This window comes from Cokeromyces recurvatus (assembly GCF_025118155.1).
Source record: "Cokeromyces recurvatus strain NRRL 2243 chromosome Unknown BX663scaffold_21, whole genome shotgun sequence".
NCBI classification, from domain to species: Eukaryota; Fungi; Mucoromycota; class Mucoromycetes; order Mucorales; family Mucoraceae; genus Cokeromyces; species Cokeromyces recurvatus.
This window is the reverse complement of record NW_026251407.1, coordinates 39,600-63,036: the sequence shown is the minus strand read 5'-3', so window position 1 is coordinate 63,036 and position 23,437 is coordinate 39,600. Positions and strand designations below refer to the sequence as shown.

The following is a 23,437-nucleotide window of genomic DNA, read 5'->3' as shown; positions in this document are numbered from 1 at the left end:
AATGAATATTTACATGAATCTTATGTGCAGAATCTATAACTTTGTGCTTGTTATACTTTATTAATTTTATCAAAAAAAAAGCTTATACGCGTTTCATTATTCTGTGCTATTTATGTATTCATAAATAATACATACACATACATACACACACACACACACACACAAATATATACATTTATATCTCTACTCTAAATCATACAGTCTAAACAAATAATTAAAAAGTGAAAAAAAATATAGCATTCCATTTCATTTGACGTCAAAAAATAAAGGTTCATTTTCGAAAAAAAAAAACTCAGGAATGAAGGAGTATTTCTTCCTTTTTGTTTATTATTTTCCCTCTTCAAAGAAAAAAAGAAAAACAAGTCGAGTCGAGAATGATGTGAACTTAGATGTTCAACTTGGTGTGACGCCAGTTACGTCTCTTGGCATTCCAACTATGAGCAAAAAAAAAAAGAGGGAGAATGTGATTAATAAATCAGTTCAAAAAAAAATATCGAAATAAAAAAAAAAAAAAAATGCTTTCATACCGAATCTTAGTGTCAGACTTCATACGGAACCAGTGAGGCAAAGGACGGTTTTGCTTCTTGGCCTTGCCAAGCTTGACTTTGGTGATGAAAGACTTTTGAGAAGGCTATTCAAAATAAAATAAAAATACATGTATACACACACATGTGCATGAAGATTAAATTAGAAATCTAGATCATCATCTGAATTTTGTAAGTTTTCTCCATCTCTCTCTCTCTCTCTTTTTTTTTTCGTTTATCCATCACATCCATATAATTGGTGGTTTCCTTTTAAGCTCTTTTACTCTCACTCTCTCTTTTCATCTGTCACACATTAATCCATCTTTTTTTTCTGTTTCCTTCTTTAATGAATATCTTCCTTTATCCTTACCATTTCGACTAGCGATATATGCGAGAAGAGGAGGATTTATCACTTCATGATTTGCTATCTTAGTCATATACAGCACAATGTAAAAAAAAAAATCAAAACATATATCTCGGTAATTGTCCGACCATGATACAATTTTCGGTCCGGGGGAGAGGAGGAGAAATGGAAAAGTATTATTTTTATTATTAGCATAAATGATTCAATACACCGACACAAATTATAAATAAAAGAATTTTCATTCGGGTATCATTTAATATTTTTATAATCCATGTTGATTTCTTCTCTTCTTTCATATTTGAAGTTCCCCATACTTCTTCTTCTTCTTCTTCTACTTTAGAAAATTCATCAGAGTCAAGTCCTTGTTCTGCATTATTATTATCTTCTGTTTTGACGGGCAAAAGGGGTACAGTTTGGTATTTTGTTCTCTCTTCGTTCTTATTTGAATGCATCATAAAATTACAAATCCATCCTGATATCTCATGTGTACTCTGGCTCAAATAATAACAAACGAAAATAAATAAATAGCTACTGATCACTAAATTGATCCACCACCCAAACCCCTTGACCCACGTTGGTTTTACTAATACGACTAATAATCCTTTTGTATCACCTGCTAACCACATGTGAAACTGTCCAATAAAGGTCTCTAATGAAATCCTACCCATGAATGCAAATGCCTTAGAGTAGGTCATACGCAGATAAGCATTACCATTGCGTAAAAATACAAAGGCTAGGATAGGAATCCAACTAAGATAAGGATGTGTTCTGTTGTAGATAAACTTATTTTCGCGTGTTAGTTCATACCAAAAGTAGCCTATCATTGCAAGTACGGAAGCAGATAATGTGATTTGTCGTATGACATTCCAGTATCGATGCTTTAAAACTTGATACTCTGTTATCTTTATAAACCCAAGGGCACACAACATACCCACATAGACAATATAAGCATCTAACCCTAATCGAAAACGCCATTCACTTGCATTCCATTTGACATTCATTAATACTTCAAATACATCAAAGACAGTCTCGAGCACTCCAGGTACATGTATAAAAGACGTTGTTAAACAACATGCAATGACTATTTTAGCCACTATAAAGATAGACTTCTTATTCCACCCATGTCCAATATACATCGTTATCCAGATCACAAAGAACCAAAACGATACTAATGGTGTAAAATAATAACTAAGATAATCCGTATCCATCAAGTACTGAAGCACAAATGTTAAAAAGTTGAGTCTCACCATCACATTTAATACTCGGCCTATACCGAAATCAGCTTTCTTGTAAAAGAAAAAAAAGTGTCCATAGCCAGTTTGAAAGAGGTAAGCAGCTACTAGGACACGTACTGCATTGTAAATGCCTGATATACTTGAAGCACCACAAAAATGGTAAACCAAAATAATGATTTGCATCCAACCTTTCCATTCTTCTGTTTGTTGACGATTCAAGAATCCACCACCACCACCACCACCATCCTTATTGTGCTCCAATTTAAATAAACCAATCACACTTAATAAAATCATGATGCCTGTAAATACGCTAGGACTAAAATGCTTTTGAATTTTACCAAAGAGTTGAGTTCGATCACTGTAATACATATACATGACACATAAACCAAATACAAAGAATGCATTCAATACTTTCTTTGAAGGAAATAATACGTTGAAGGCTGTTGAGGGATGGATTACTATAATTTCCATCTTCATTAAAATCAAACTTAAACTTACCTTCTAAACTAGTATGTTTGAAAAGAAAGCCTAATGGAAGATAAATAAAAAAGAAAGCGATAAATAGAATTTGATACCACTTGGGAAATGGATAACTAAAGCAGCAGGTATGGTCCATAGGAAATGTCTTTTCTAAAACTTGATCATTACATCGAAAGTTTAGAGCAATTTGGGTTTGAATAAAGGTGATAGCATCATTATAATGTAATCCATCTACTGTCATATTTCTTGCACTCGTACTAACTTGATTCCAAACGAATGGTATACCAATCCGTGTCTTTGCCCTTAAAGATTGAAATTCTTTTAAATAACTATTCATTCTCTCAATCTTATCCATCGTGATGGTCGCAGTACGATCAGGGGATAAATGAACATAATCAGGTATCTCAACAGGACTCACTAATAACGCATCTGCTATCTTGCTGGATTGTGCCGCATTAAATACTCTATTCATACTGGCCTTCCATGATTCAAAATAATCATCCCCTAAATATCGCATTTGCCATGCCCCTGTTCCAACTACCAATAAACTAGGATTTCCTGTAGGCTTGTCTATTCTGGTCTCATTTAAGTAGGGGTCCCAAAAGAACTCTATCGTTATACGTTCTTTATCAAACACATATTTTCGATTCACATGTGGCTCTCCGGATATGTCTATATTGGGTCGAATAAGTTGAACAGCCGCAAAGAATTGTTGCCTAACAATAGAATCACCTATATAAACAATATTTGAATAACCAAGACAGTCTGAAACTTCAGTTGACTTGTAGGTGTGCATCATGCAACTAGCAGGTTGCCATTGTTTATATGCATCAGTAATCCACCATCCTTCGTTTAATAGACTTTCACATCTAGTTTGATCATTGGCATCTAAAAAAAAATAATAATAATTTATGCATACCAAATGAGACTTAATTCAAATTTTAAAATGAATTGTTCATACTATATATAAAACGACTTAGAGAGGCTAGACCTATCAAGACAAACGTGATTATACAACTAAATTTTAGTGTATCAGTAGTTGAGATCCCCATTAACGATTAAAAAGAAAAAAAAAAACAAGAAAAAAAGTAGGCATTTACTTTAGTAGATTTCTGTCGATCTTTCTTATTTAAATTTTAAATCTCCGAGTTATTAAATTCATAAATTGTGGGTGAATGGAAGAAAGTTATATATAACCTAATAACAATAAAATTAAATATCCGCACAGATTTTGATTACCAAAATTCTTTGCTACTTCTCATGAAAATCTTTGACTATGAATCAAATAATGTAAGGGGATCAAAGGGTTTATTATTTTATTTTATTCTCTGCCACACCCGAAAGGAGGGACAAGAATCCTCCAGATCCACTCTGATTGGTGACTTGTTTCTTTAGTCGTCTTACCAACCACAGATATTTTTTAATTAATATCATCTATGTTCACATGGTTATAATACATTTTTATTCTGATAGCCTTGTCATTTCCCAAAAAAAAAAAAAAAAAAACTGCTGTTACTTTGTCGGAAGAATATAAAGTCTACTTTACTTAAAATGACTTGCTTCTAATCAAACTTATTTTATCTTTATTAAAAAAAAAAAGAAATACTACACACATACATTAAACCCAAATGTACATGTCTTGATGCTCTTCTTTGAATTTAGTCGTCGTTAGTTAACTATTTCATAAACTCGTTTATTATTTAAATCATTTACGTTACTGTCACATCTTTATCAAAGCTTCCTTGAATCATATTTTATCTTTGATCTAAAAACAATTTTTTTTTATTTAATCCAAACAAATCTGATGATGTATTTAATATTAACATGTACGTTAACAATAAATAAATATAATAAAAGCTTATCTACTTGTGTGTTATTTATATTGTTATAGAAAAGGGGAAAATGAAATAGATCCAATATGCATTGAACGAGTTTTTTTTTTTTTTTTTTTTTTTTTTTTTTTTTTTTTGGTTTAATCTTTTTTTGATATACCACAATTTGACTTGACAAGTTATAAAACAGGTTTATATACTATAAATAAAATAACTTGATCAAAAGAAAAAAAAAAGAATGGCGCATTTCTGTAGACCAAGTGATGATCTATGAAGAAAATGAATGTAGCTGTAAATGGGATGCTTATATTAGGAATAGTGTGTCTTGCATAATTCAGTGCTTATCATCAAATCTTCGTGGTGAAATGATGGTTCAATGGTAAGGGGAACAACTTCCCTTAAAGTAACACTTACGATAGGGAATACCTCGAGCACTCGGTAGCACTGCAGAAGGAAAATAATAATAATAATCAGAATGTACCCACCTCTACATTATAAGGATTCCAAGAAAAAAAAAAGAAAAAAAAAAGAGGATGGATTCTAAAGTTTATAACTATTGTAGTACAAGTGCCGTGGAAGTCACGTATTGTTTATTTAGTATTTCCTTTGATAGAATAACATGAATATGAATAGTGTAGAGAGACATTTCCCTTCCGCTCAGAAAATAATATTATAATTGAAACCTACTTTACTGATTAGACCTGACATCATTGCAGTAGCACAAGGTAATTTTTTTGGCTGAATAGAAGGTCTCAATATATAATAATAATTGCTTTTAACGATTCCTATTTGATACACCAAGTAAGTAAAAGCTAATTTTTCCTTATAAAAATGATGATTTTTGATTATAGTCAACATAATCTTTAACATTGATGACATCCTCGTATTAAAAAAAAAAAAAAGAAAACTACGGCTACTATTATCACATTAGATTCCTTTTTAACACTGATTCCGTTCATATTCATGTGCTCAAATAAATCGATGCTACAACTTTAAAAATAATGGATATCAAGTTAATTAGTATCTTAGCTTCCTATAAGGAGGAAAAGCGCAATTTATACTTGGATAGTCATATATACATCTATATTTTTTTTATAAAATTATTTTGATTCAGGAATCCATGTTAAGCACATTGAGAGAAAAAAAAAACCTCTTCTCATATAGTATTTATTCTTTTTGATCTACTTGTATGAAGTAGTTGTATTTACTTGATTATGTAATTTATACTGTTTTAAATCCTCTGCAATGTTCATCTGCTCAGTACTCTCCACTGTAGACAAAGAGCAGAATACTACATAGATAATAATAATAAAAAGCTATAAATCACTTTAAATTCATCGTAGCAAATACAATTATGTATAAACTTCCTAAAAATAACAATTGTATGTGCATACCATTTTCTTCTTCTTTATAGTTTATGTAAGTAAAGAGGAGGAGGAGGCCACCAAGTTAAAATTTTCGGAATAGTATTTTTTTTTCTTTTTATATGAACCATTACTGAAAAATGATTATGTGTTGTACTACATAGAGTGCATTATATTCCTGAATTGGACACAATGTTGTTTTTATTTATATTTCTTCCTTTTTAGCCCTTTTTTCTTCTTTTTTTTTCCCTCTTAAAACACAAAAAATGTTAAAAATATTTAAAAAGAAAAAATCAGATAAAAATTTAACAAGAACAATGATGGCTCAGCAAGAATCATTCAATATGTATGATTCACCTATAAAAAAGGAGCAACCAAGCATGAATACTATTCCAGTAACTATAACTAACAATAGTAGTTTAATAACGCCTACTACACTCGCTTCAACTCGATATTCGCCTCCACCAATTATTATGCCTAAACCAAAGCGAGTCTTTACCCCCACAAGAGCTATCATTCAAGATAGATTTGATACAGATAAAACTCAAGTAGAAGAAGAGGATAATGAGTCAACGAATGAGCAACAAGAAGAAATACCACCTATATTACTTCCGACATCACAAGAAGGTATATAGATAGATAGATTATTTGTACATTATATATATATATATATGTAATTCTTGTATAATAATAGACTTTGCTTTATCTCACATTCTTAAACCAGTTTCACACAAAAAGGAAACACAATTAAAAACAAGTTCTCAATCAACTGAGACGAGTGATGACTCTAATCGTCTTTACGAATCTGCAAATGAATCTTTAGTTAGTGAAAAGGATGAAATCATGTCTAATCCTATTTTACTTTTTAAAAATCAACCATCCTATCAGCAGCAACAAGAGAATATAAATAGTCTAGATGCTCCTTCTACTCAACAACGTTCAAAGAGATCATCTACTGTTGCTTCTTCTGCTACAGTTACACCTCTTTTACATAATCAATATCAAAATGAGACTATACAAAAAATCATTTCTTCCTCTTCCTCTTCCTCTTCCTCTGCCTTCCCTTCTTCCTCACCTAAATACGATCATCATGCATTTGAGGAAAAACAACAGGAACAAAATGATAATCTCTTACTACTGCAAGAATTAAAGAAACAGGTTGAAGAGTTGGAGAAACAACATTTGATGGAGAAAGAAAAATGGAAGAGAAAGGAACTCGAAATTCTTGATCGTCAACATCAAATGATTGAAACACTTATAGAGACTAAAGGTCAACTTACGAATGCCCTGAAAGATAAAGAGGCAAAAGAGCAAGAAATGTTGCTCTATCAAAAGCAATTACAACAACAACAATTTCAGCAATTATTGGAGCAGCAACAAGAGAATGAAACAAAGTCAGATAAAGTCATAGGAAAATCGAGGGCAAATAAGCAATATACGTTAATTGAGGAGAATGAGCAATCATCATTAGCAAAAGAGAAAATGTTAAATAAAAGTAGATCAGAAGACTACCTTCATTATCAATATACGGCTACACCTGAAGAACAACAACAACAGCAAAATGCGAATAACAAGGAAGTTATGAATGATGAAAGGATGAACAATAGCAGAAAACGTTCTCCTCGTTCAAGACGTAATAGTAGCGCTAGTCATAAAACTCATCATCGTTCTCATAGAGAACTTAATAATGAGCCACAACAACAAAGTCCTTCAAAGACAACATTGTCTAGAAAGAGAACAACAAATAGACCCAGGGCTTTATCCAATGAGTCACCTTCTTATAGAGAAGAATATCGTTATATGAATAATGATAATGTTATCATGTTGCCATTCAATTCACAATTCACTGAATCTCCTGTTACTCTATATCAACAGCAACAGCAGCAGCAACAGCAACAGCAGCAGCAGCAGCAGCAGCAGCAGCAACAACCAATCTACATAAAACCTAGACGTAGTAGATCTGTAGGAAGAGATACCTCCTCCTCTAGAACCTCTCTTATTTATGATGATTACTATGATGAAATAGACAATCATGATGAGGTTTATGAAAACGACTTTCTTGATAGTGGCTTTTGTAGTAATTATGATTATCCGTCTAAACAACGAAGAGGTCCAAGATATTATGTACAAAGACACTATAGACCTTATTCTCCGGTTGATTATTACCATCATCCAATGCCTGCATTTCATCATGCTGTAATGCCACCTACTAATAGATATCGTTACAATTATTAATAAAATTTTACTTGAAATCCCCCTTTTATGCATGTGTGTGTGTGTGTGCATACATTTGGTGTACATTACATTTACCGCTTGCTATATATTCATTGTTTTCTTTTCTTTTTCTTTTTCTTTTTTTACCATATTATGTCTGTCAATTCAAAAGATTATACATATTATAAATACATTGACCAAGAAAGTATTAATCATCCGAGTATAGATGGAGATTCAACTTTTTCTATATCTTCTCTTGAATCAATTGACCCTTCAAATCAATCAAGGTCAGATAGTAAGAGAACATTATTTTTTTTTTCTAAAAAAAAAAAAAAAAAAAAAAAAAAAAAAACAAAAACAAAGGAAAGGGATTAATCAATGAATAAGAATAGTTATTTACAGATCATACGATTTAGCATGCGATTCAACACTTAAATCATCAGTTTCAGAACCCATCCATTGTAATGTTACGTTAACAGAAGAAGAGTTAGCAAGACATAATGATGAGTTATCACCCTTTTCTTCATATCAGTTTAACCGAGAAGAAGAAGAAGAAGAAATAGACGATAATAATGTATTAAAAGAACAACTACAAACTAATTATGATAGCATTATTGATAATCGAAAATTAGTCGAGAGACTTAAAGTAAATTTACTACTATTCACTATAACATTGTTTTCATTGATACTTTTTTTTTTCTTTTAGCGTTTTGAAAAAGAGTTTATAACAACAGAGTACGACAACTCTAATCCAACACATCTTAATTCTAAAGAACTAACAAACTTGCAAAGCAACAAATATATAAATCCAAATGTTCAAAAGATACGAGATAAAATTGAGGTATACAAGTAAATATATATACAAGTCAGCAAAAAACGTTGTGTTGTAGTTATATAACATTCAATGAAGACTACTTTAGTTGAATTATCTATTGATCCTTCTCCTAAAGTTAAAGAAAGGCTTAAAGAATGTATTGCTAAAGCAAAAAAGAAGAATCCAAATTGGGAATTACCATTATTACATTTAGATTTAATTTGTAACAATCAGCAGCTGCCTACTTCTTTAGAAGATATCGAACATAATCATCAAGACATTTGTGATTATCACCGTGAAAAATTGAAAGTAAAATTATTTAAAGAAGAAAAAACGACGAAAATCTTATAAGACAGCGAATAAAATACTACAGCAGCATATAAACTTTTTTTTTTCTTTTTTTTTTTCCTTATAAATATATACATTTATTTATTTTAAAATGTCTATAGAAAATAAACAACTTGACATTAACCTTGATCGTCCACTTTTAGTGGGACCTGAAACACCTGTGCAGCCTTTTCCTTTTGCTTTACAAGGAACTGTTATTAAAGGTTATGGTAGAGGTTCAAAACAGTTAGGCATTCCAACAGGTATAACAATTATATAAAATGGTTATAACATGTTAAACTTATGGTCCCTCTCTCTCTCTCTCTCTCTCTCTCTTTTTTTTTTTTTAAAAAAGCTAATCTATCAGATGAGGCTATTAATGCATTAGTCTCTGGACTTGAGACTGGTGTTTACTATGGTTGGACTCAAATCGGTGAATCAGGCAGTGAAGTTTATCCAATGGTCATGAGCTTAGGTTGGAATCCTTATTTTAAAAATGATAAGAGATCTGCTGTAAGTATTTCCCTCCCCCCTCCCCCTCCCCTCGAAAATTATGAATAAAATAATAATATTATACAACTTGTATTTAGGAAGTACATGTCATTCATGAATTTCCTGAAGATTTTTATGATGCACCTATTCGTGTATTAGTATTAGGCTATATTAGACCAGAGCAAAATTATCCTTCCCTTGGTAAAGAAAAAAAAAACTTTTATAGTTATGAATGATTTACCTAATTGCCTGTATTATAGATGCTTTAATAAGAGATATTAAAACAGATGTAGAAGTTGCTAAGCATTCACTTTCAAGAAAGCAATATGCACAAGCTAGAGGACATGAATTATTTTTATAGAGATTTTTTTTTAAAAAAAAAAAATAGTATTACATAATACACATATGATAAACAAATACAACAACCAAAATATGAATACATCTTTATTATAATTATATATGGAAGGAATTTTTTATTACCAATACTATTACACAATTCCTCTAATTTTTTTCTTTTTTTTCGTTTCTAAGTTATTATATAACGTTTTGCTGATGTAATCTTTTATAAGCAATGATATCCTTGATCGTAATCATTTTAATATTATGTTTCTTAGCAAATGCAAAACAATCATCTCTTCTTGCCATATTTCCTTCAATATCATCTTCTTTTACCAATTCACCAATACAAGCAACAGGTGCAAGCCCTGCTAATTGACATAAATCAACGGCTGCCTCAGTATGACCAAAACGATTAAAGGTACCACCAGGAACAGAACGAAGAGGAAGGATATGTCCAGGACGCATAAAATCGTCTGGTCGACTATTGGGATCTGCTAACTTACGACATGTCAAAGCTCTATCATGAGCAGAGATACCTGTTGTTGTACCATGTGCATAATCACAAGAAATAGTATAAGCTGTTCTCATTAGTTCTGTATTCTTTTCTACCATTAATGGCAATTTAAGTTCGTTTAAACGTTCAGCTGTTGTAGGAGCACAGACATAACCACTATACTTAATATTTTAGTTTTTTTTTTTTTTTTTCTTTTTCCTCCCTCCTTCCCCCCCCTTATATCTTTGTCTTCTCTGCTTACCTTGAATAACGAATTAAAAAAGCCATTTGCTCTGTTGTAATCTTTTCTGCTGCAATAATCAAGTCTCCTTCGTTTTCTCGATCCTCGTTATCCATCACAATGACAAACTTGTTTTCAGCTTTTTTTTTTTATGTATGTATGTATGTATACATTAACATGTACAGGCAATGAGTTACAAGTAAATGGAATCTCGGAAATAAAAACTTACCAAAATCCTTAAGGGCATCTTCAACAGAATCGAATTCACTTTTATAAATCCTTGATTGTATTTCCACCATTTTATTCTTTCTTATTTTCTTGTTTTCTTGATTTTCTTGTTTTCTTTTTTTTTGTTTGTGTGTTTAAAAGAGAAATGAAAGATGTCGAATTACAATTTCACAAGCTCATTATATATATGATTTAGAAGCCCGCTTTTTTTTTTTCAAAAAAAAAAAAAAAAAAGACTTTTGGGACTGGGAAAAGATAAGTGTCAGCAACTGATAATTATTCAGCTAATCTCGTATATATGATAACGATATGTTTTACTCTTTTCAAGACCAATAAGCGTGTAGTTTATGCCCTAGTGAGTTCAGAAAAGAAAAAAAAAATAGTGAATAGAGAATAAGCACATTAAGACACAGATAAGAAAAGTAAAGAAGAAGGACAAAAGCTAGAGGAAATATTATACATCCATTTGTATATTTACTAGAAAAAAAAAACGAATTAATAGTAAAATCGTTTCAAGGAGAGGTAAAGTGAGATAACCATTCAAACAATGGACTAGGAGGTGTCAGTGTTATTAGTTGTTGTTGGTGGTGGTGGAGGTGGTGGAGAAGAAGTAGAGGAATCAAGAGGAATGAGTCAGATCGCTCATTTCTTTTCAAGATAAGGCATAGCCTAGGTGAGATTGCAGGATCAAATACATAGAATATCTTCTATTTCTGTATGCTTATCAATTTAACTTTGACAGTTTTTTATTAGGAGTAGTAGCTGATTCACATGTTTTGGTTACACAACGTATTTGTGTGCTATTTTTAACCAATTAATCCCTTTTTGTTTAAAATTCCTCGATTCTATTTTTTTTTTCTTAAAGAAAAAGGTGTATAGGGAAGATTTGTAGCTACACTTGTTCAATCGATGTCGAGAAGATTAACATCATTGGCTTCAAATTCAATCCAAGTTATGATTTATAACAAAATTTGTAGTAGTTAAATAAAACTATCCCAGTTTATCAGTTATGGGCGTAACCCGTCAACATAACTTTACTGATTTATCGCTTTTTTTTTATTTTTATTTCACGAATACTTTGTTACTCTAACTGAAGTAGTGTTTACAAAAAGTTTCAAAGATAGGAATGATATTTTGAATAGAAAAAGAAGAAAGGCACGTTCAAGTTTTTTTTTTATGAGTAATGTTTAAACAGTCGTGCATTGATTTACAGAAGGCGGATTGGGTTATTTTTATGATGAATCTCTATCAAAAATGGATTCTATGTAAATGTTTACAAATAATTTTGGTAAAATTGTCTATTGTTTACTTTTAAAGATCTATGCCCTACTGGAAAATATTTTCCTCGGTATACTTAGTCTTCTTGATCCTTCTTCTTCTTTACATACAATTTATTAAAGGGGGGGAAGAATCAAGTTGTAAATTATTAACAATAATAAGAGATAATTACTGCTTAATCATGTATCTTGAAAAAAAAAGAATAACAAGAAAAATAGATGGATGATAACATAATTCATAATAAGGTATTGACCGATTGTTCAGAAAGGAACTAGAGTGCTCATGATACTATTTACATACAAAAGAGAATGCCCATCTTGTACGTTTTTTTTTAGCATTTACTTTATGAGCAACTGCAACACTATTTTTTCTCTTTATTCTAGGTTTTACTACCCTTCAACTTGTGTATGGTCAAATCAACAACTTCCTCTCTCCCCCTCCCCCTCTTTTTTTTTTGCAAATAACGCCAATAATAATTATCACAGTAACACCTTATTTACCTATCTTTATAATTATAGTGCATATTGATAAAGAATGTTATATGGCGGTAATTATAAGCTTTACCATTTTTTATTTTATAGTAGTAAATGTTATTAGCCAAGAAGATTGTAAAACCGTTATTTTAGAATATTGGGGCTAATTTTTCCAAATGAAGACTTGAATATCTTTTTAGTATCTTTTTCTCAATATATTACATTATCTCATACTTGATAATTATATACGAGCAGCCTAAATCATTATTAGATGTGTGTGCGTTTTTATTATTATTATTATTTATTTAGAGTATATTATATTTTATGACTTTTTTTTTTCCATATCACAGTTTTAAGATTTTGTTATGAATTTTATTTGACATGGAAGTGGACCGACATCGGTTGCTCATTCTAAATTAGATAATTTATTACTAATAAGCTTAATAACGTATCTAGAAAATACCTGAATGAATGCGAAAAAAAAATTCTATCTCAGCCTAATTTTCTTTTTTTTTTTTTTTCTTAAAAAAATTATTACATAATCACAGCTGAATCATTATGTTATTTTTTATATTTGCACATCTTATTACCAAAAGGATAACAGGGCAAGCTTGTCTATTACATAATAGTATGTGAAAAATTCTTCATCCAGTGTAATAATATCATACTTTCTTTTTCTTTTACCCTCCCCCCCCCTCAACCAAAATTGAAATGATCTCGTTGCTCAAGTCTATCATTAGCAGCTGCTTGTAATTATCTAGATATTATCCAAAAAAAAAAAAAAGACGAAATATTGACTTCGTTCCTGATTATCAAGTGTAATTTATGATCTATTTTATTATTTCATTCAAATCCTCCTCTTATGAATGAGTATCATTAACAAACATACACACACATATATATATACATATATAAAACTTCAATTTAGGGTAATTGTTATAAAAGTTTAGTTATTATTTTTATTATCTAAAAAATAATGTGTTTATTGACGAGCAGCAATTTCCTTAGCGGCAGCAGCAGCACGCTTAGCCATCTTGGCGTTGGACTTGGGGCCCATGATACCGCCACCCCAGTGACGACGGTTTTCATCCCACTTCTCAGTGAAGTTAGCGTTGACAGCAGAGACGAGGGTAGCCAATTCAGCCTTATCAGCTTCAGCAACATCAGTCAAGGCAAGAGCGGTAGCAGTCTTCTTGTGGACGAGGGCACCGAGACGAGCCTTACCCTTGACGATACAGTAAGGGACACCCATCTTACGACAGAGGGCAGGGAGCCAGAGGACCAATTCGATAGGATCAACATCATCGGCAATGACAACCAATTGAGCCTTCTTAGCTTCAACAAGGGCGGTAATGTGGTTGATACCGTACTTGACAACCATAGGCTTGTCAGTCTTGGGGACTTCCTTCTTTTCAGCCTTAGCAGCAGCAATGGCACGGAGACGATCACGCTTTTCGGTCTTGCTTTCGGGTCTGTACTTGTGCATCAACTTGAAGAGTTGAGTAGCAGTGTTCTTATCCAAAACTTGAGTGAATTGGTTGATAGCAGGAGGGACCTTAAGACGTTGGTAGATGATCTTCTTTTGGCGTTGAAGACGAACGTACTTGGGCCACTTGACGAAACGTGAAACATCACGCTTGGGTTGGACATCTTGACCAATACCGAAGTTCTTGGGGGTCTTTTCGAGCAAAGGATTGGCAGCAACCTTAGGGGCTTGCTTACTCTTGATGGGGTAGGGAGCGGGAGCAACCTTCTTACCGGCAGACTTCTTGGTAGGAGCCTAATTTTACAAAATCAATAATAAAAAGAATTAGAATACATTTCATTGAATTCATCTATTGAATTGCGATTTTGATAGATCATCTTGTCAACTATGTATAAATATTTATTTCTATTTTTTCCATTCTACACTCAGAACAAAAAAAAAAATCATGATTTTGAAAATTGAACATCTATCCATTTCAATAATCATCCATCTAATTTGTTCTATTTTCTCCCATCCTTTATACATTTGTATTGTATTGATGATCTATTATCTTTTTTTTTTTTCCTTTATATTTATTTATAGCGTGTTCTACTTTACCATATTGAGATGTATGAAAAAGAGGAGGATTCATGTTGACCTCTCAAGAAGTTACATTTTATTGTATAGACACTCTAAGCATTAAAGTAAGTCCGACCCGGAATTATTATTTTTTTTTTTTTTTTTTTTTGGCTTTTCAAGCTAATAAATATTTTTGTCTGCCATAATCCTACAAGTGCCTCTATTTTTTTTTTTTTTTCTTCAAAGTCATATTTGAGTTTAATTTTCGTTTAGCCTTCCAAATAAGGTGCAACCTATTTCTTGACAGTAGTAGTATACCTAGTTTCAGATTTTATATTAATTTTTTTTTTATTGGGCAATAGACTTGTAACCAAAGTATAGTTTTAAGGACTTTTTTTTTGATGATCTCTATAAGAATAATGAAGGAATTAAAGCGAAAATATAAGTAATACATTCTTTATTAGTCATTTTTATATATGCAAAAGGCATGTCTCTGTTGTTATTATGCTATACATGTATATAAAAAAAGTGAGGATAAATCATCATTTTTCTACATGCAGGACGCTTGATGGTTTTATCATGTGTTAACTCTTTGATTCTTTTACAGAACTTGTTAATAATGGACATCTTTTATAAATTCAAATAATAATTAAACACCCACTATTATTATTTGATATGATCAATAAAGGTCTTGCATAGATAACACCCCCCCTTTTTTTTCGTAGGGAAGAGAGACAATAGGATCTCGAGTCATTCTTTTCTTTCCTAAAATAACAAGTTTTTTTTTTGTATTCCACTACTATCTTTTCAAAATATTACATTTCGTATAATGCCAAGGAAAAAAAAAAGTCGTTTGACAGTTTTATTATGTGTAAATGCCATATCGTTAAATAAATAAAATTAAATTGTGTATATAATGCATGTAGATTGATTAGATCCATTGTATAGAATTGATAGCATATATAGGAGCATAATTACATATACATATTTATATATATTATGAAAAGAAATGAGTGACTAAAACTAATCGCTTATAAAGAAGTAAATTTAGTAAAAAGTTGTTGTTGATCTGTTGATAACAAATTAAAAGTTAAGTTATCTTCTTCTTTTATATGAAAGGTAAGTAAAGGAGAATGTGATGGTGTAAAATAAGAAGCTGGAGAACATGTATTAGAGGCTTCAAATGAAGAGACGATCCAATCAGATAAATGTGTAGTACTATTGTCTATATCTGAAAATAAGTCCTTTAGAATGAGGTCATATGACTGTTGTTGTTGTTGTGTAATTGAAGAAGAAGGGATATCCGAATGATTTAATATCATTTGTTGCTGATTAGAATCTGATTTATGAAAATCGATGAATGAGTCTTGCTGAAATATAGAAATACCGTCGCCACTGCCACCGCCATCATCATCAGGTTGCTCTGTATACTCTTCTGCAACATAGACACGTTTTTTGTTCATACTTTGTTTAGATTCTCTAGAAGAGATAGAACTAGAGGAATTGGTAGGTGACGGATAGATAAAATGAAACGAATTAGAATCCGGTTGATTCATTAAGAAATGATAATCTAATAATCTATTAAAATCAACCATTGATAGCAAACTACAGTTCAACTTCTTTAGGAGTTGAATTCGTTTAGACATATCAAGTCTATCTGGGGTATGAATAGAGGCAGCAGCAGCAGCAGCAGCAGTAGTAGTAGTAGTAGTAGCAGCTAATGTAAGAGATATGAAAAAGACATTGTAAAGATACTTTTCTTGTCCATGTTCTAGCATTTGTTCAGAGATATGAAAGATAGAATTAACAGCGGAAAGACAAATGCTTGTACTCAGATCCGTCTTCCTTTGTTTATTCATGATGATTTGAACAGTGTAATAAAAGATTCGGTATAACTTGGCCACAGGTGAAGGTGATACATCATTATTTGATTTCCCGTAATCGAGATAAGACGGAAGCTGCAATAACCACTCGGTCAAGTTAGATTCCACTTTATCGTGGTACAATAAGTGGCCTATGATTTTTGATAAAAGAATCATTTGAGTGAATGAGTTAATCTGAAGTGCAGATTCGACTGAAAGAGAGCATACATAGGATTCCTTTTGTTGTGACTGTTGATGCTGTAATAAAGCGAATAATTGACTATCCTCTAATTGTGGATATTTAGTATTAAAATTGGCCGTCAAATATCTTTCACTCTCCGTGCAAATCGATAACCATTGATCTATTACATATGAAACCCAAAAGGCGCGCCTTTTCATTTCTACATCAAGTGTATCTTCTGTTTTATTTGTTTCATAGCCTAAATTCATTTCTTGAATCAATGTAGCCATTGAATAGCGAAGAGAAGCAGATTTATGATTATCACCAGCAAGATGTGTATACCAACACATGATAATAGTTGCCTAAAAGTAAAATGAAAAAGCACGTGTAAAGTAAATAAAATAAAAGAAAGAAAAAAGCAAAAAAAAAAAAAGGGGGGAGAAAGAAAAGGAGGGAGATCAAACATACTTGTACAGTGGAAAGATCATGTATTGTATCATAAGATGTGTTCAAAAGATAATCCAACTGTTGATATAACATTTTTTCATCTTTAGAGTCATTTACATCATTATTTAAACGACAGCCTAATAAGAAGACAGCTAATTTCAATAAAGGATTCAATTCATTCTTTTCAAGCAGGAAACTAAAATGAGGTCTTGAAAGAATAGGAAAGATTGAATTGAAATAATTAAAGAAATTCTCGGTCCAAATCAAAGTGATGTACTTATTACTAAGTACATCATCAGTCATTAGAAAAGCGTTCAAGATGCCATTGCTGCCCTAGAGTTATAGTCATAAAGAATGGACCTTATCAGTGTTCTGTTTCTTTCTTTACAGTATATATATATATATATTATTCTATTCTTTTTTTTTAACGTACGTGTATATTTGATTTAGTAGCTGTCCTTTCTTGATCAAAGACAGCTTCAGCTGCATCAGTGACTAAACAAAATAATGAATTCAAAGGTGGTTGTATTTTCTCAACGTGACTGTAATCAACTATTATTATTAAATAAAGTTGGGAATCTTATATCTATTATATATTATATATGAGGGTATGGAGGGGGGGGGAAGGGAGAGTGGTGGTGGTGGTGGTAGTGGTAGTGGTGGTAGTAGTGGTGAGGTATATATGGATAGTCTCTAACCTGATAATGATGAATTGTTATCCATTGATTGCTGACATAAAATTGATTTTATTCTATGTGCTCGATTTTCGATGACTTCAACATATCCTTTAGGTGGACCTCTTTTTTTCGGATGTCCAGAATATTGACAGCAAATACCAATAGATTGACATCTAAAACATGTAGGTTGAACTCCATCACATTTCACCTTTTTTTTACGACAACTAGTACAGGCTAAAGTGACTTTGACTCTTTTAAGAGGCTTCTCATTTGAAGCTTTGGACATGTATATTATTATTTTTAAAGAAAAAAAAAAGGTATATAAAAAAAAAGAAGAAAAAGAAGAAAGGATAAAAATTGTTATATATGTATTTATATTAGAGGTTAAAAAGAAGGAGGTGGGGATGATTAGATGAAGAAGAAGAAAAAAGGGGGAGGGTGGAAAGGTGATGGGATCTTTTTTAATCATATCTCTTTTGTTTGTACAGGAAAAAAAAAGAATTGTGGGGAAAAGGTCATTTATTGGTTACATTATTGTCTTTTTTTTTTTTTAGGGTCAATCGCATATACCAATCGGCATATAATAATAATAGTAAAACTAAAAGGGGAGAAGGAGGAGGAAAGATTGATTTAACTACTTTAAAGTATAATGAATAACTCACAAGATTTCTTTTACTTACCTTTCGCCCCCTTGTATTTCTTTTTATAAATGCTGATTCAAGAAGAAGAACTATTGCTATAATATAAATATAAATAATATCGGTCCGATCTGTAACTATTGAGGATCAAGTGATTCGAAGCATTTTCATTCTATGTACTTGATCAATTATAATATGTTAGGAGCTACTTCTTCTTCCTCCTTATATTTATGTTAACTACAAGTGTTATATTATTTATACTATTATATCATCTAATAGGTATTTGTATATTCACGAAATTTATTACTATATACGCGTGCATATAAGCTGTAAAGATATTTGCATATACATAAATTACTTGTGTATTACCTTAAATTCGTGTAGAATAGGATTACATCTATTTTCACTTTTAATATTATAAATATATCCATTCCATATATCTCATACATATTTACACTGTACATGACCTCTCCCCTTCAAATAGACAAAGCTCCTCATGTTTATAAATAAATGTATATTTATATTTAACGAAAAAAAAAAAAAAAAAATGAAAACTACGCCAATAGTATAAAAAAGAAACTTGAGCAAATATATTCTCGAGATGATAGAGTTATAATTCCCAAAAAGTAAAACTTTTGTAAACATAATGAAATAGTAAAGATATAAAAAAAAAAAAAATTCTAGAATTATTGTACTACCTGTTAATTTTGTTCATATTTTCCTTAACTGGTCTGCACTGATATCATGACTTGTCTTTTCTTCTCCTTCCCTTTTTTTTTTTTCTCCCTGTAACTATTGATTTCATATATGAATTATCCCTTGTCTTTTTCTTTTTTTAAGTTGAAGATAAAAGTTATCGGATAATGTGTGCCACTATTGCATCCTAGCAGCTTTAATAACTAAATTTCGTGTTGACTAAGAGGGTTCAAAGTCTTTTTATTATTATCAACATAGAACAGTCTTTTATATATTCCGAGACAAATAGAACAGATTGTGTGTGCGCGTGTTTATTTATTTATTTGTTAATTATAAAATGGTTAATAAAGTCACGACATGAACATCATTTGGAATACATTTTACATGATTAAATATTCCATTAGTTTTCTGTCCAAGTTTAAAACAAACAGTTCAATTAATTAGATTATTTCTTTATATAATATGACTTTATAAATAGTATCTTTCATTACAAAGGCTATTTTGATTTTGTCATCATGTATTAAATTAGTTTACTATTTTTTTTTTTTTTTTTTTTTTTTTTTTACCTGTCACTGTTAAATTATAAACAGTAACAGCGGCATGACAGTTATAGTAATTATTTGTTTGGATTTCTTTTATGAATATAACAAAATAATATGGTATTAGTTAGCGTTCATCAAATGACACGATTAACTACATTAGATATCCTTTCAGACATTATTGGTTGGGTAAAGTTGATGAATTGAATTCTTTTTCTTTGAATGCATCTGACAATTGACATTTCTGTACTTTTTTTTTTAAAAAAAAAATAGTCTTATTTCTTTGTTTGGTCTATAAGCTTTTATCCACAAGTATTTCTAAATTGGAAAAGAAAAAGGTAGATTTACATTATATTGAAGAGAGTTGCACTTAATAATGAATTATCTACAAAGTGTTCGTGGCCTTTCGATAGATTTCTTATTTTATAATTTGCTTGGTTTCTTTTGTTATTCAGTAAGATGGATAGATTTTTTTGACAGATAAAAATATAATCTTATTTTATGTTGTGTTACATCTTCGTGTAGATATTTAACTTGGCGCTTTATTTTAATAAAGGAATTAGAGACGAATGTAAGGAAGAAAAGACAAGCTATTATTTATGAATATAACTAAATAAAGTATGACTTTAAATAGATCATTCAAGGCATCCACTTAGTGAAAATAATCTTGTTCGTATAAATGATGTTGTATTTTCAATTCATGGTTTTTTTATATCCTTGTTTATTTTATTACAAACATGCGTTTACAAAGTAGGTTAAATGTATATATTTATATTATATATAAAAAAATAGGTTTATTTGATATTGAAAGGGAATTGCTGCTATAAATAATAGAAAAGCGAAAATCAAAAAATATCTTCCTTTGCTGCATCCTTTGTGTGGTTAACTCTCATGGGCTCAGCTTTAGTTCTATCTACTATCCATTATGGTGGCGCTAATTGGCTTGATTTTATCTATTATCTAAGCTTTATTCAATTTATAGTTTGTTTTATCAAATATTTGCCTCAGGTAAATAATACATGTTCACTATTTTCCTTTTTTTTTTCTTAAACAAAAGATGATTATCTATAGGTTTGGTTAAATTATAAAAGAAAATCAACTCAAGGATGGAGTATTCAATATATTATTTGGGTAAATACACTTTTTTTTTCCTGGTATGTTGAAAGTCACATGATTTAAATGAACACTTTCAATTAGGATTTATCAGGAGGAATTTTGTCTATAATACAATTACTTTTGGATGCATATATCGAAGGAGATTGGTCTGGCATTCAAGGTGTAAGTTAATATATATATATATATATACACGTATAGTTTTAATTATTAAAATAATACATGTATCTATTTAGGATAATATTAAACTGTAAGTTAAATAAGTTAGATATAAAAAATAATAGTCTTCTTCTTACTTTAAACTACAATAGTGGACTTGGATTAATAGTAGTCGGTTATGATTCAATTTTCTTATTGCAACATTATGTTCTTTATTCTCATCATCGTCTCGTTTCTAAAAGTCAGGAACGAAGAAGATATGTAATAGAAGGACTGATATCTATTGAAGATGAAGGTGATTTGGATAGTGAAACATCCTCTATTTCAAACGGAAGATCTTTACAATACCCAAACGCGTGTTATGGATCTACTAATGTATAATAACACACATATATATGTATTTTAAAAAGAAGACGAGATAAAAGTAGAGCCTTATATGAACCGGGAATATTTTAAAAAGAAGATACTTGATTCATTGAATATATCTGTATTTATATTATTCTTTGATTACCTTCTCTCTATTACACTTAATAGTTGTGTATATGACTGTAGATGCACTTGATAATAATAAATAAAAAATGAGTCTATTGTTTAATAAGACATATATATGTTTATAGTATCTTGACTGTATATCAAAATATAAAATAAAAAGATACAGTATTGTATGTATACTTTTTAACTTATATAGTCAATACTTCATGAGCTGTCATTTTGTTTATATATCTGATAACACCACTTGTATATACATAAACATAAAGATCGTAATGTATAGATAACGAATTCATATCAACACACATTGTATAAACCACTGTAAAAAAAAAAGTGCTATTCTATCAGCTATTTCCTTCTTGATATATATATGCGTGTATATATATCAAATAATTTACATGATCTGCCTCCTTTACCATGTCGGCTCTTTTAATGATTATATTGAGATTAAATCTATATTTTAAAACATGGTTGATATATTTGGAAATTACACATAGATTTTATTTCAAATAGAATAGGCTTTAGTCATCTATTTGGTACTGCATACATACAGAGTCTATCATTCTTATTCTTTTTGTTTTTTTGTTTTCTTTAAAAATTGTTGTGGTTTACAGGTAATTTAACATGAAATAAAGTAAGGAAATAGAATAAAAGAGGCAGAGGAAGTACGTTGAAAGCTGTTAATAATATTTTATCTGAGATAAAGTCAAGTTATGAGTTATAAATATGAATTAATACAAAATGGGTAAATAATGTTTGGGTATTTATTTATTTCTTTTGTGAATAAGGATGATGAGTTAATAATAAGATAAAAAAAAAAAAGAACAAAATTACATTTTGATGATATAACCATTATACTATCAAGAATTATAATAAATAAATCCATGTCTTTTGCATATATTTATTTCTACAACTAATATATGCTCTTTGAGTGTGATCAATTATTATGCGTACTTGCATTATTCTTAGTTTATTCTCTCAGCAGGACTTACAAAGAACAGTAATAGAAGAGGGTATGCTTTTAAAGGTAGGACTTTATCAATTATTTTCTTGTACAAAGATGAATATACTTGATATGTATATAGACAGATTTATCATAGAAATGCACAATGTGTTTTTAGTACGACTATTTACCTCATTGAATTAAGTTAAAAATCTTATGATCCAGTCCCTACATTTATCTAAACACAAAAGAGAGATAAAAAAAAATAAGCTTAATAATGTTAAAAAGCACACATACACGCACGCAGAGAGAGAGAGAGAGAACATAGACAGTAACAGGTTTAGTTCGATCCTATAAATGAAACTACTTATTAGTCAATTAGAGTAAATTTAATTTTCTTTTTTCTTCTTTTATTTATTTCTGTATCATTAACAGTAAAAAAATAAAATACAAAACAATGATAAAGCTTTTATTCATTCTTTCTATGGTCTCATACGCTTTAGCTGGTCCATTAGCATATGGAATTTGACAAACTGGTTGTAATGCAGTTGCGGTTGCTTGCTACGCAGCTGCTGGTTCTACTTTTGGAACTGTCACTGGTGGTGCTGGTATTCCTGCAGCAATTGTTGCCTGTAACGCGGCATTAGGTGTATGCATGTGCCATTGTGTTGCTGCAGGTTTTTCTCCTACTCCTTAAATAAAAGCAATAATAACTAAAAATAATAAAATTATTATTTATTTATTTTTCTCTACATTGCAAACTTTGAAAGAGTTTTGTGGTTGTAGTAAGGATGTGTCTATTTCATCTATCTTGTCTCATCATCATTTATCCTAATCATACTAACGCCTATAATACGCAGTATCCCCTCCCACAGAACTACTACTAAACCCTTTAACCTACCCTAATATTTCAAACTTTTCTCTTAAACAACCTGTGAACCTGAGTTGTGC

At 30.6% G+C, this 23,437-nt stretch overlaps 11 protein-coding genes across 11 annotated transcripts; 5 read left to right on the top strand and 6 right to left on the bottom strand.

Annotated features, from left to right (window-relative positions):
* Positions 1 to 216: 216 nt before the first annotated feature.
* BX663DRAFT_544614 (10 TM acyl transferase domain found in Cas1p-domain-containing protein) lies at positions 217 to 4,354 on the bottom strand (the record flags this gene model as incomplete). The annotated part of the gene is made up of 6 exons (XM_051530897.1): positions 217 to 434; positions 528 to 631; positions 1,203 to 2,581; positions 2,622 to 3,491; positions 3,565 to 3,620; positions 4,317 to 4,354. The coding sequence occupies 6 exons, from the start codon at positions 4,352 to 4,354 to the stop codon at positions 386 to 388; spliced, it is 2,496 nt and encodes an 831-aa protein (XP_051380716.1). The 3' UTR covers positions 217 to 385.
* Positions 4,355 to 5,969: 1,615 nt separating this feature from the next.
* BX663DRAFT_516308 (uncharacterized protein) lies at positions 5,970 to 8,126 on the top strand. The gene is made up of 2 exons (XM_051528574.1): positions 5,970 to 6,426; positions 6,494 to 8,126. Exons 1-2 carry the CDS (start codon positions 6,066 to 6,068, stop codon positions 8,032 to 8,034), a joined length of 1,902 nt encoding a protein of 633 aa, XP_051380715.1. The 5' UTR covers positions 5,970 to 6,065; the 3' UTR covers positions 8,035 to 8,126.
* On the top strand, positions 8,104 to 9,234 carry BX663DRAFT_516306 (uncharacterized protein). The gene is made up of 4 exons (XM_051528573.1): positions 8,104 to 8,308; positions 8,406 to 8,659; positions 8,720 to 8,854; positions 8,924 to 9,234. Exons 1-4 carry the CDS (start codon positions 8,167 to 8,169, stop codon positions 9,176 to 9,178), a joined length of 786 nt encoding a protein of 261 aa, XP_051380714.1. The 5' UTR covers positions 8,104 to 8,166; the 3' UTR covers positions 9,179 to 9,234.
* Positions 9,235 to 9,266: 32 nt separating this feature from the next.
* Positions 9,267 to 10,007, top strand: BX663DRAFT_532150 (uncharacterized protein; the record flags this gene model as incomplete). The annotated part of the gene is made up of 4 exons (XM_051530431.1): positions 9,267 to 9,417; positions 9,510 to 9,667; positions 9,745 to 9,847; positions 9,907 to 10,007. The coding sequence occupies 4 exons, from the start codon at positions 9,267 to 9,269 to the stop codon at positions 10,005 to 10,007; spliced, it is 513 nt and encodes a 170-aa protein (XP_051380713.1).
* BX663DRAFT_516301 (3,4-dihydroxy-2-butanone 4-phosphate synthase) lies at positions 9,915 to 11,079 on the bottom strand. The gene is made up of 3 exons (XM_051528572.1): positions 10,949 to 11,079; positions 10,741 to 10,858; positions 9,915 to 10,655 (listed from the first exon to the last, which is right to left on the bottom strand). The coding sequence occupies exons 1-3, from the start codon at positions 11,016 to 11,018 to the stop codon at positions 10,181 to 10,183; spliced, it is 663 nt and encodes a 220-aa protein (XP_051380712.1). The 5' UTR covers positions 11,019 to 11,079; the 3' UTR covers positions 9,915 to 10,180.
* Positions 11,080 to 13,589: 2,510 nt separating this feature from the next.
* BX663DRAFT_537390 (50S ribosomal protein L30e-like protein) lies at positions 13,590 to 14,911 on the bottom strand. Its single transcript, XM_051530659.1, has 2 exons — positions 14,777 to 14,911; positions 13,590 to 14,478 (listed from the first exon to the last, which is right to left on the bottom strand). The coding sequence occupies exons 1-2, from the start codon at positions 14,813 to 14,815 to the stop codon at positions 13,681 to 13,683; spliced, it is 837 nt and encodes a 278-aa protein (XP_051380711.1). The 5' UTR covers positions 14,816 to 14,911; the 3' UTR covers positions 13,590 to 13,680.
* A 690-nt stretch (positions 14,912 to 15,601) lies between these two features.
* On the bottom strand, positions 15,602 to 17,823 carry BX663DRAFT_144956 (uncharacterized protein). Its single transcript, XM_051521587.1, has 3 exons — positions 17,666 to 17,823; positions 17,254 to 17,560; positions 15,602 to 17,147 (listed from the first exon to the last, which is right to left on the bottom strand). Exons 1-3 carry the CDS (start codon positions 17,719 to 17,721, stop codon positions 15,774 to 15,776), a joined length of 1,737 nt encoding a protein of 578 aa, XP_051380710.1. The 5' UTR covers positions 17,722 to 17,823; the 3' UTR covers positions 15,602 to 15,773.
* On the bottom strand, positions 17,538 to 18,303 carry BX663DRAFT_516294 (uncharacterized protein). The gene is made up of 3 exons (XM_051528571.1): positions 17,931 to 18,303; positions 17,666 to 17,774; positions 17,538 to 17,560 (listed from the first exon to the last, which is right to left on the bottom strand). Exons 1-2 carry the CDS (start codon positions 18,193 to 18,195, stop codon positions 17,746 to 17,748), a joined length of 294 nt encoding a protein of 97 aa, XP_051380709.1. The 5' UTR covers positions 18,196 to 18,303; the 3' UTR covers positions 17,538 to 17,560; positions 17,666 to 17,745.
* BX663DRAFT_516293 (uncharacterized protein) lies at positions 18,180 to 18,395 on the bottom strand (the record flags this gene model as incomplete). Its single annotated transcript, XM_051528570.1, has 1 exon — positions 18,180 to 18,395. A coding segment is annotated over exon 1 (169 nt), but the record flags the coding sequence as incomplete, so codon positions are not given.
* Positions 18,396 to 19,923: 1,528 nt separating this feature from the next.
* On the top strand, positions 19,924 to 21,069 carry BX663DRAFT_438829 (PQ loop repeat-domain-containing protein; the record flags this gene model as incomplete). The annotated part of the gene is made up of 8 exons (XM_051523298.1): positions 19,924 to 19,971; positions 20,056 to 20,120; positions 20,176 to 20,236; positions 20,308 to 20,353; positions 20,417 to 20,532; positions 20,617 to 20,790; positions 20,854 to 20,913; positions 20,980 to 21,069. The coding sequence occupies 8 exons, from the start codon at positions 19,924 to 19,926 to the stop codon at positions 21,067 to 21,069; spliced, it is 660 nt and encodes a 219-aa protein (XP_051380707.1).
* A 1,946-nt stretch (positions 21,070 to 23,015) lies between these two features.
* Positions 23,016 to 23,183, top strand: BX663DRAFT_438581 (uncharacterized protein; the record flags this gene model as incomplete). The annotated part of the gene is made up of 1 exon (XM_051523284.1): positions 23,016 to 23,183. A coding segment is annotated over one exon (168 nt), but the record flags the coding sequence as incomplete, so codon positions are not given.
* Positions 23,184 to 23,437: the final 254 nt, after the last annotated feature.

Excerpts from the sequence above, each read along its gene's own strand:
- BX663DRAFT_516308 (XM_051528574.1), top strand. The coding sequence starts at position 6,066 with ATGTTAAAAATATTTAAAAAGAAAAAATCAGATAAAAATTTAACAAGA. Across the intron at positions 6,427-6,493 it reads ACTTCCGACATCACAAGAAG|ACTTTGCTTTATCTCACATT; the intron begins GTATATAGATAG and ends GTATAATAATAG.
- BX663DRAFT_516306 (XM_051528573.1), top strand. The coding sequence starts at position 8,167 with ATGTCTGTCAATTCAAAAGATTATACATATTATAAATACATTGACCAA. Across the intron at positions 8,309-8,405 it reads AAATCAATCAAGGTCAGATA|TTATTTACAGATCATACGAT; the intron begins GTAAGAGAACAT and ends GAATAAGAATAG. Across the intron at positions 8,855-8,923 it reads AGATACGAGATAAAATTGAG|ACTACTTTAGTTGAATTATC; the intron begins GTATACAAGTAA and ends CATTCAATGAAG.
- BX663DRAFT_516301 (XM_051528572.1), bottom strand. The coding sequence starts at position 11,018 with ATGGTGGAAATACAATCAAGGATTTATAAAAGTGAATTCGATTCTGTT. Across the intron at positions 10,859-10,948 it reads AGATGCCCTTAAGGATTTTG|CTGAAAACAAGTTTGTCATT; the intron begins GTAAGTTTTTAT and ends AAAAAAAAAAAG. Across the intron at positions 10,656-10,740 it reads TTTTTAATTCGTTATTCAAG|TGGTTATGTCTGTGCTCCTA; the intron begins GTAAGCAGAGAA and ends TATTAAGTATAG.
- BX663DRAFT_537390 (XM_051530659.1), bottom strand. The coding sequence starts at position 14,815 with ATGAATCCTCCTCTTTTTCATACATCTCAATATGGTAAA. Across the intron at positions 14,479-14,776 it reads ATACATCTCAATATGGTAAA|GCTCCTACCAAGAAGTCTGC; the intron begins GTAGAACACGCT and ends TTGTAAAATTAG.
- BX663DRAFT_144956 (XM_051521587.1), bottom strand. The coding sequence starts at position 17,721 with ATGCAGCTGAAGCTGTCTTTGATCAAGAAAGGACAGCTACTAAATCAA. Across the intron at positions 17,561-17,665 it reads CTACTAAATCAAATATACAC|CAATGGCATCTTGAACGCTT; the intron begins GTACGTTAAAAA and ends ACTCTAGGGCAG. Across the intron at positions 17,148-17,253 it reads ATGATCTTTCCACTGTACAA|GCAACTATTATCATGTGTTG; the intron begins GTATGTTTGATC and ends TTTTACTTTTAG.
- BX663DRAFT_516294 (XM_051528571.1), bottom strand. The coding sequence starts at position 18,195 with ATGTCCAAAGCTTCAAATGAGAAGCCTCTTAAAAGAGTCAAAGTCACT. Across the intron at positions 17,775-17,930 it reads TAACAATTCATCATTATCAG|TCACGTTGAGAAAATACAAC; the intron begins GTTAGAGACTAT and ends AGTTGATTACAG.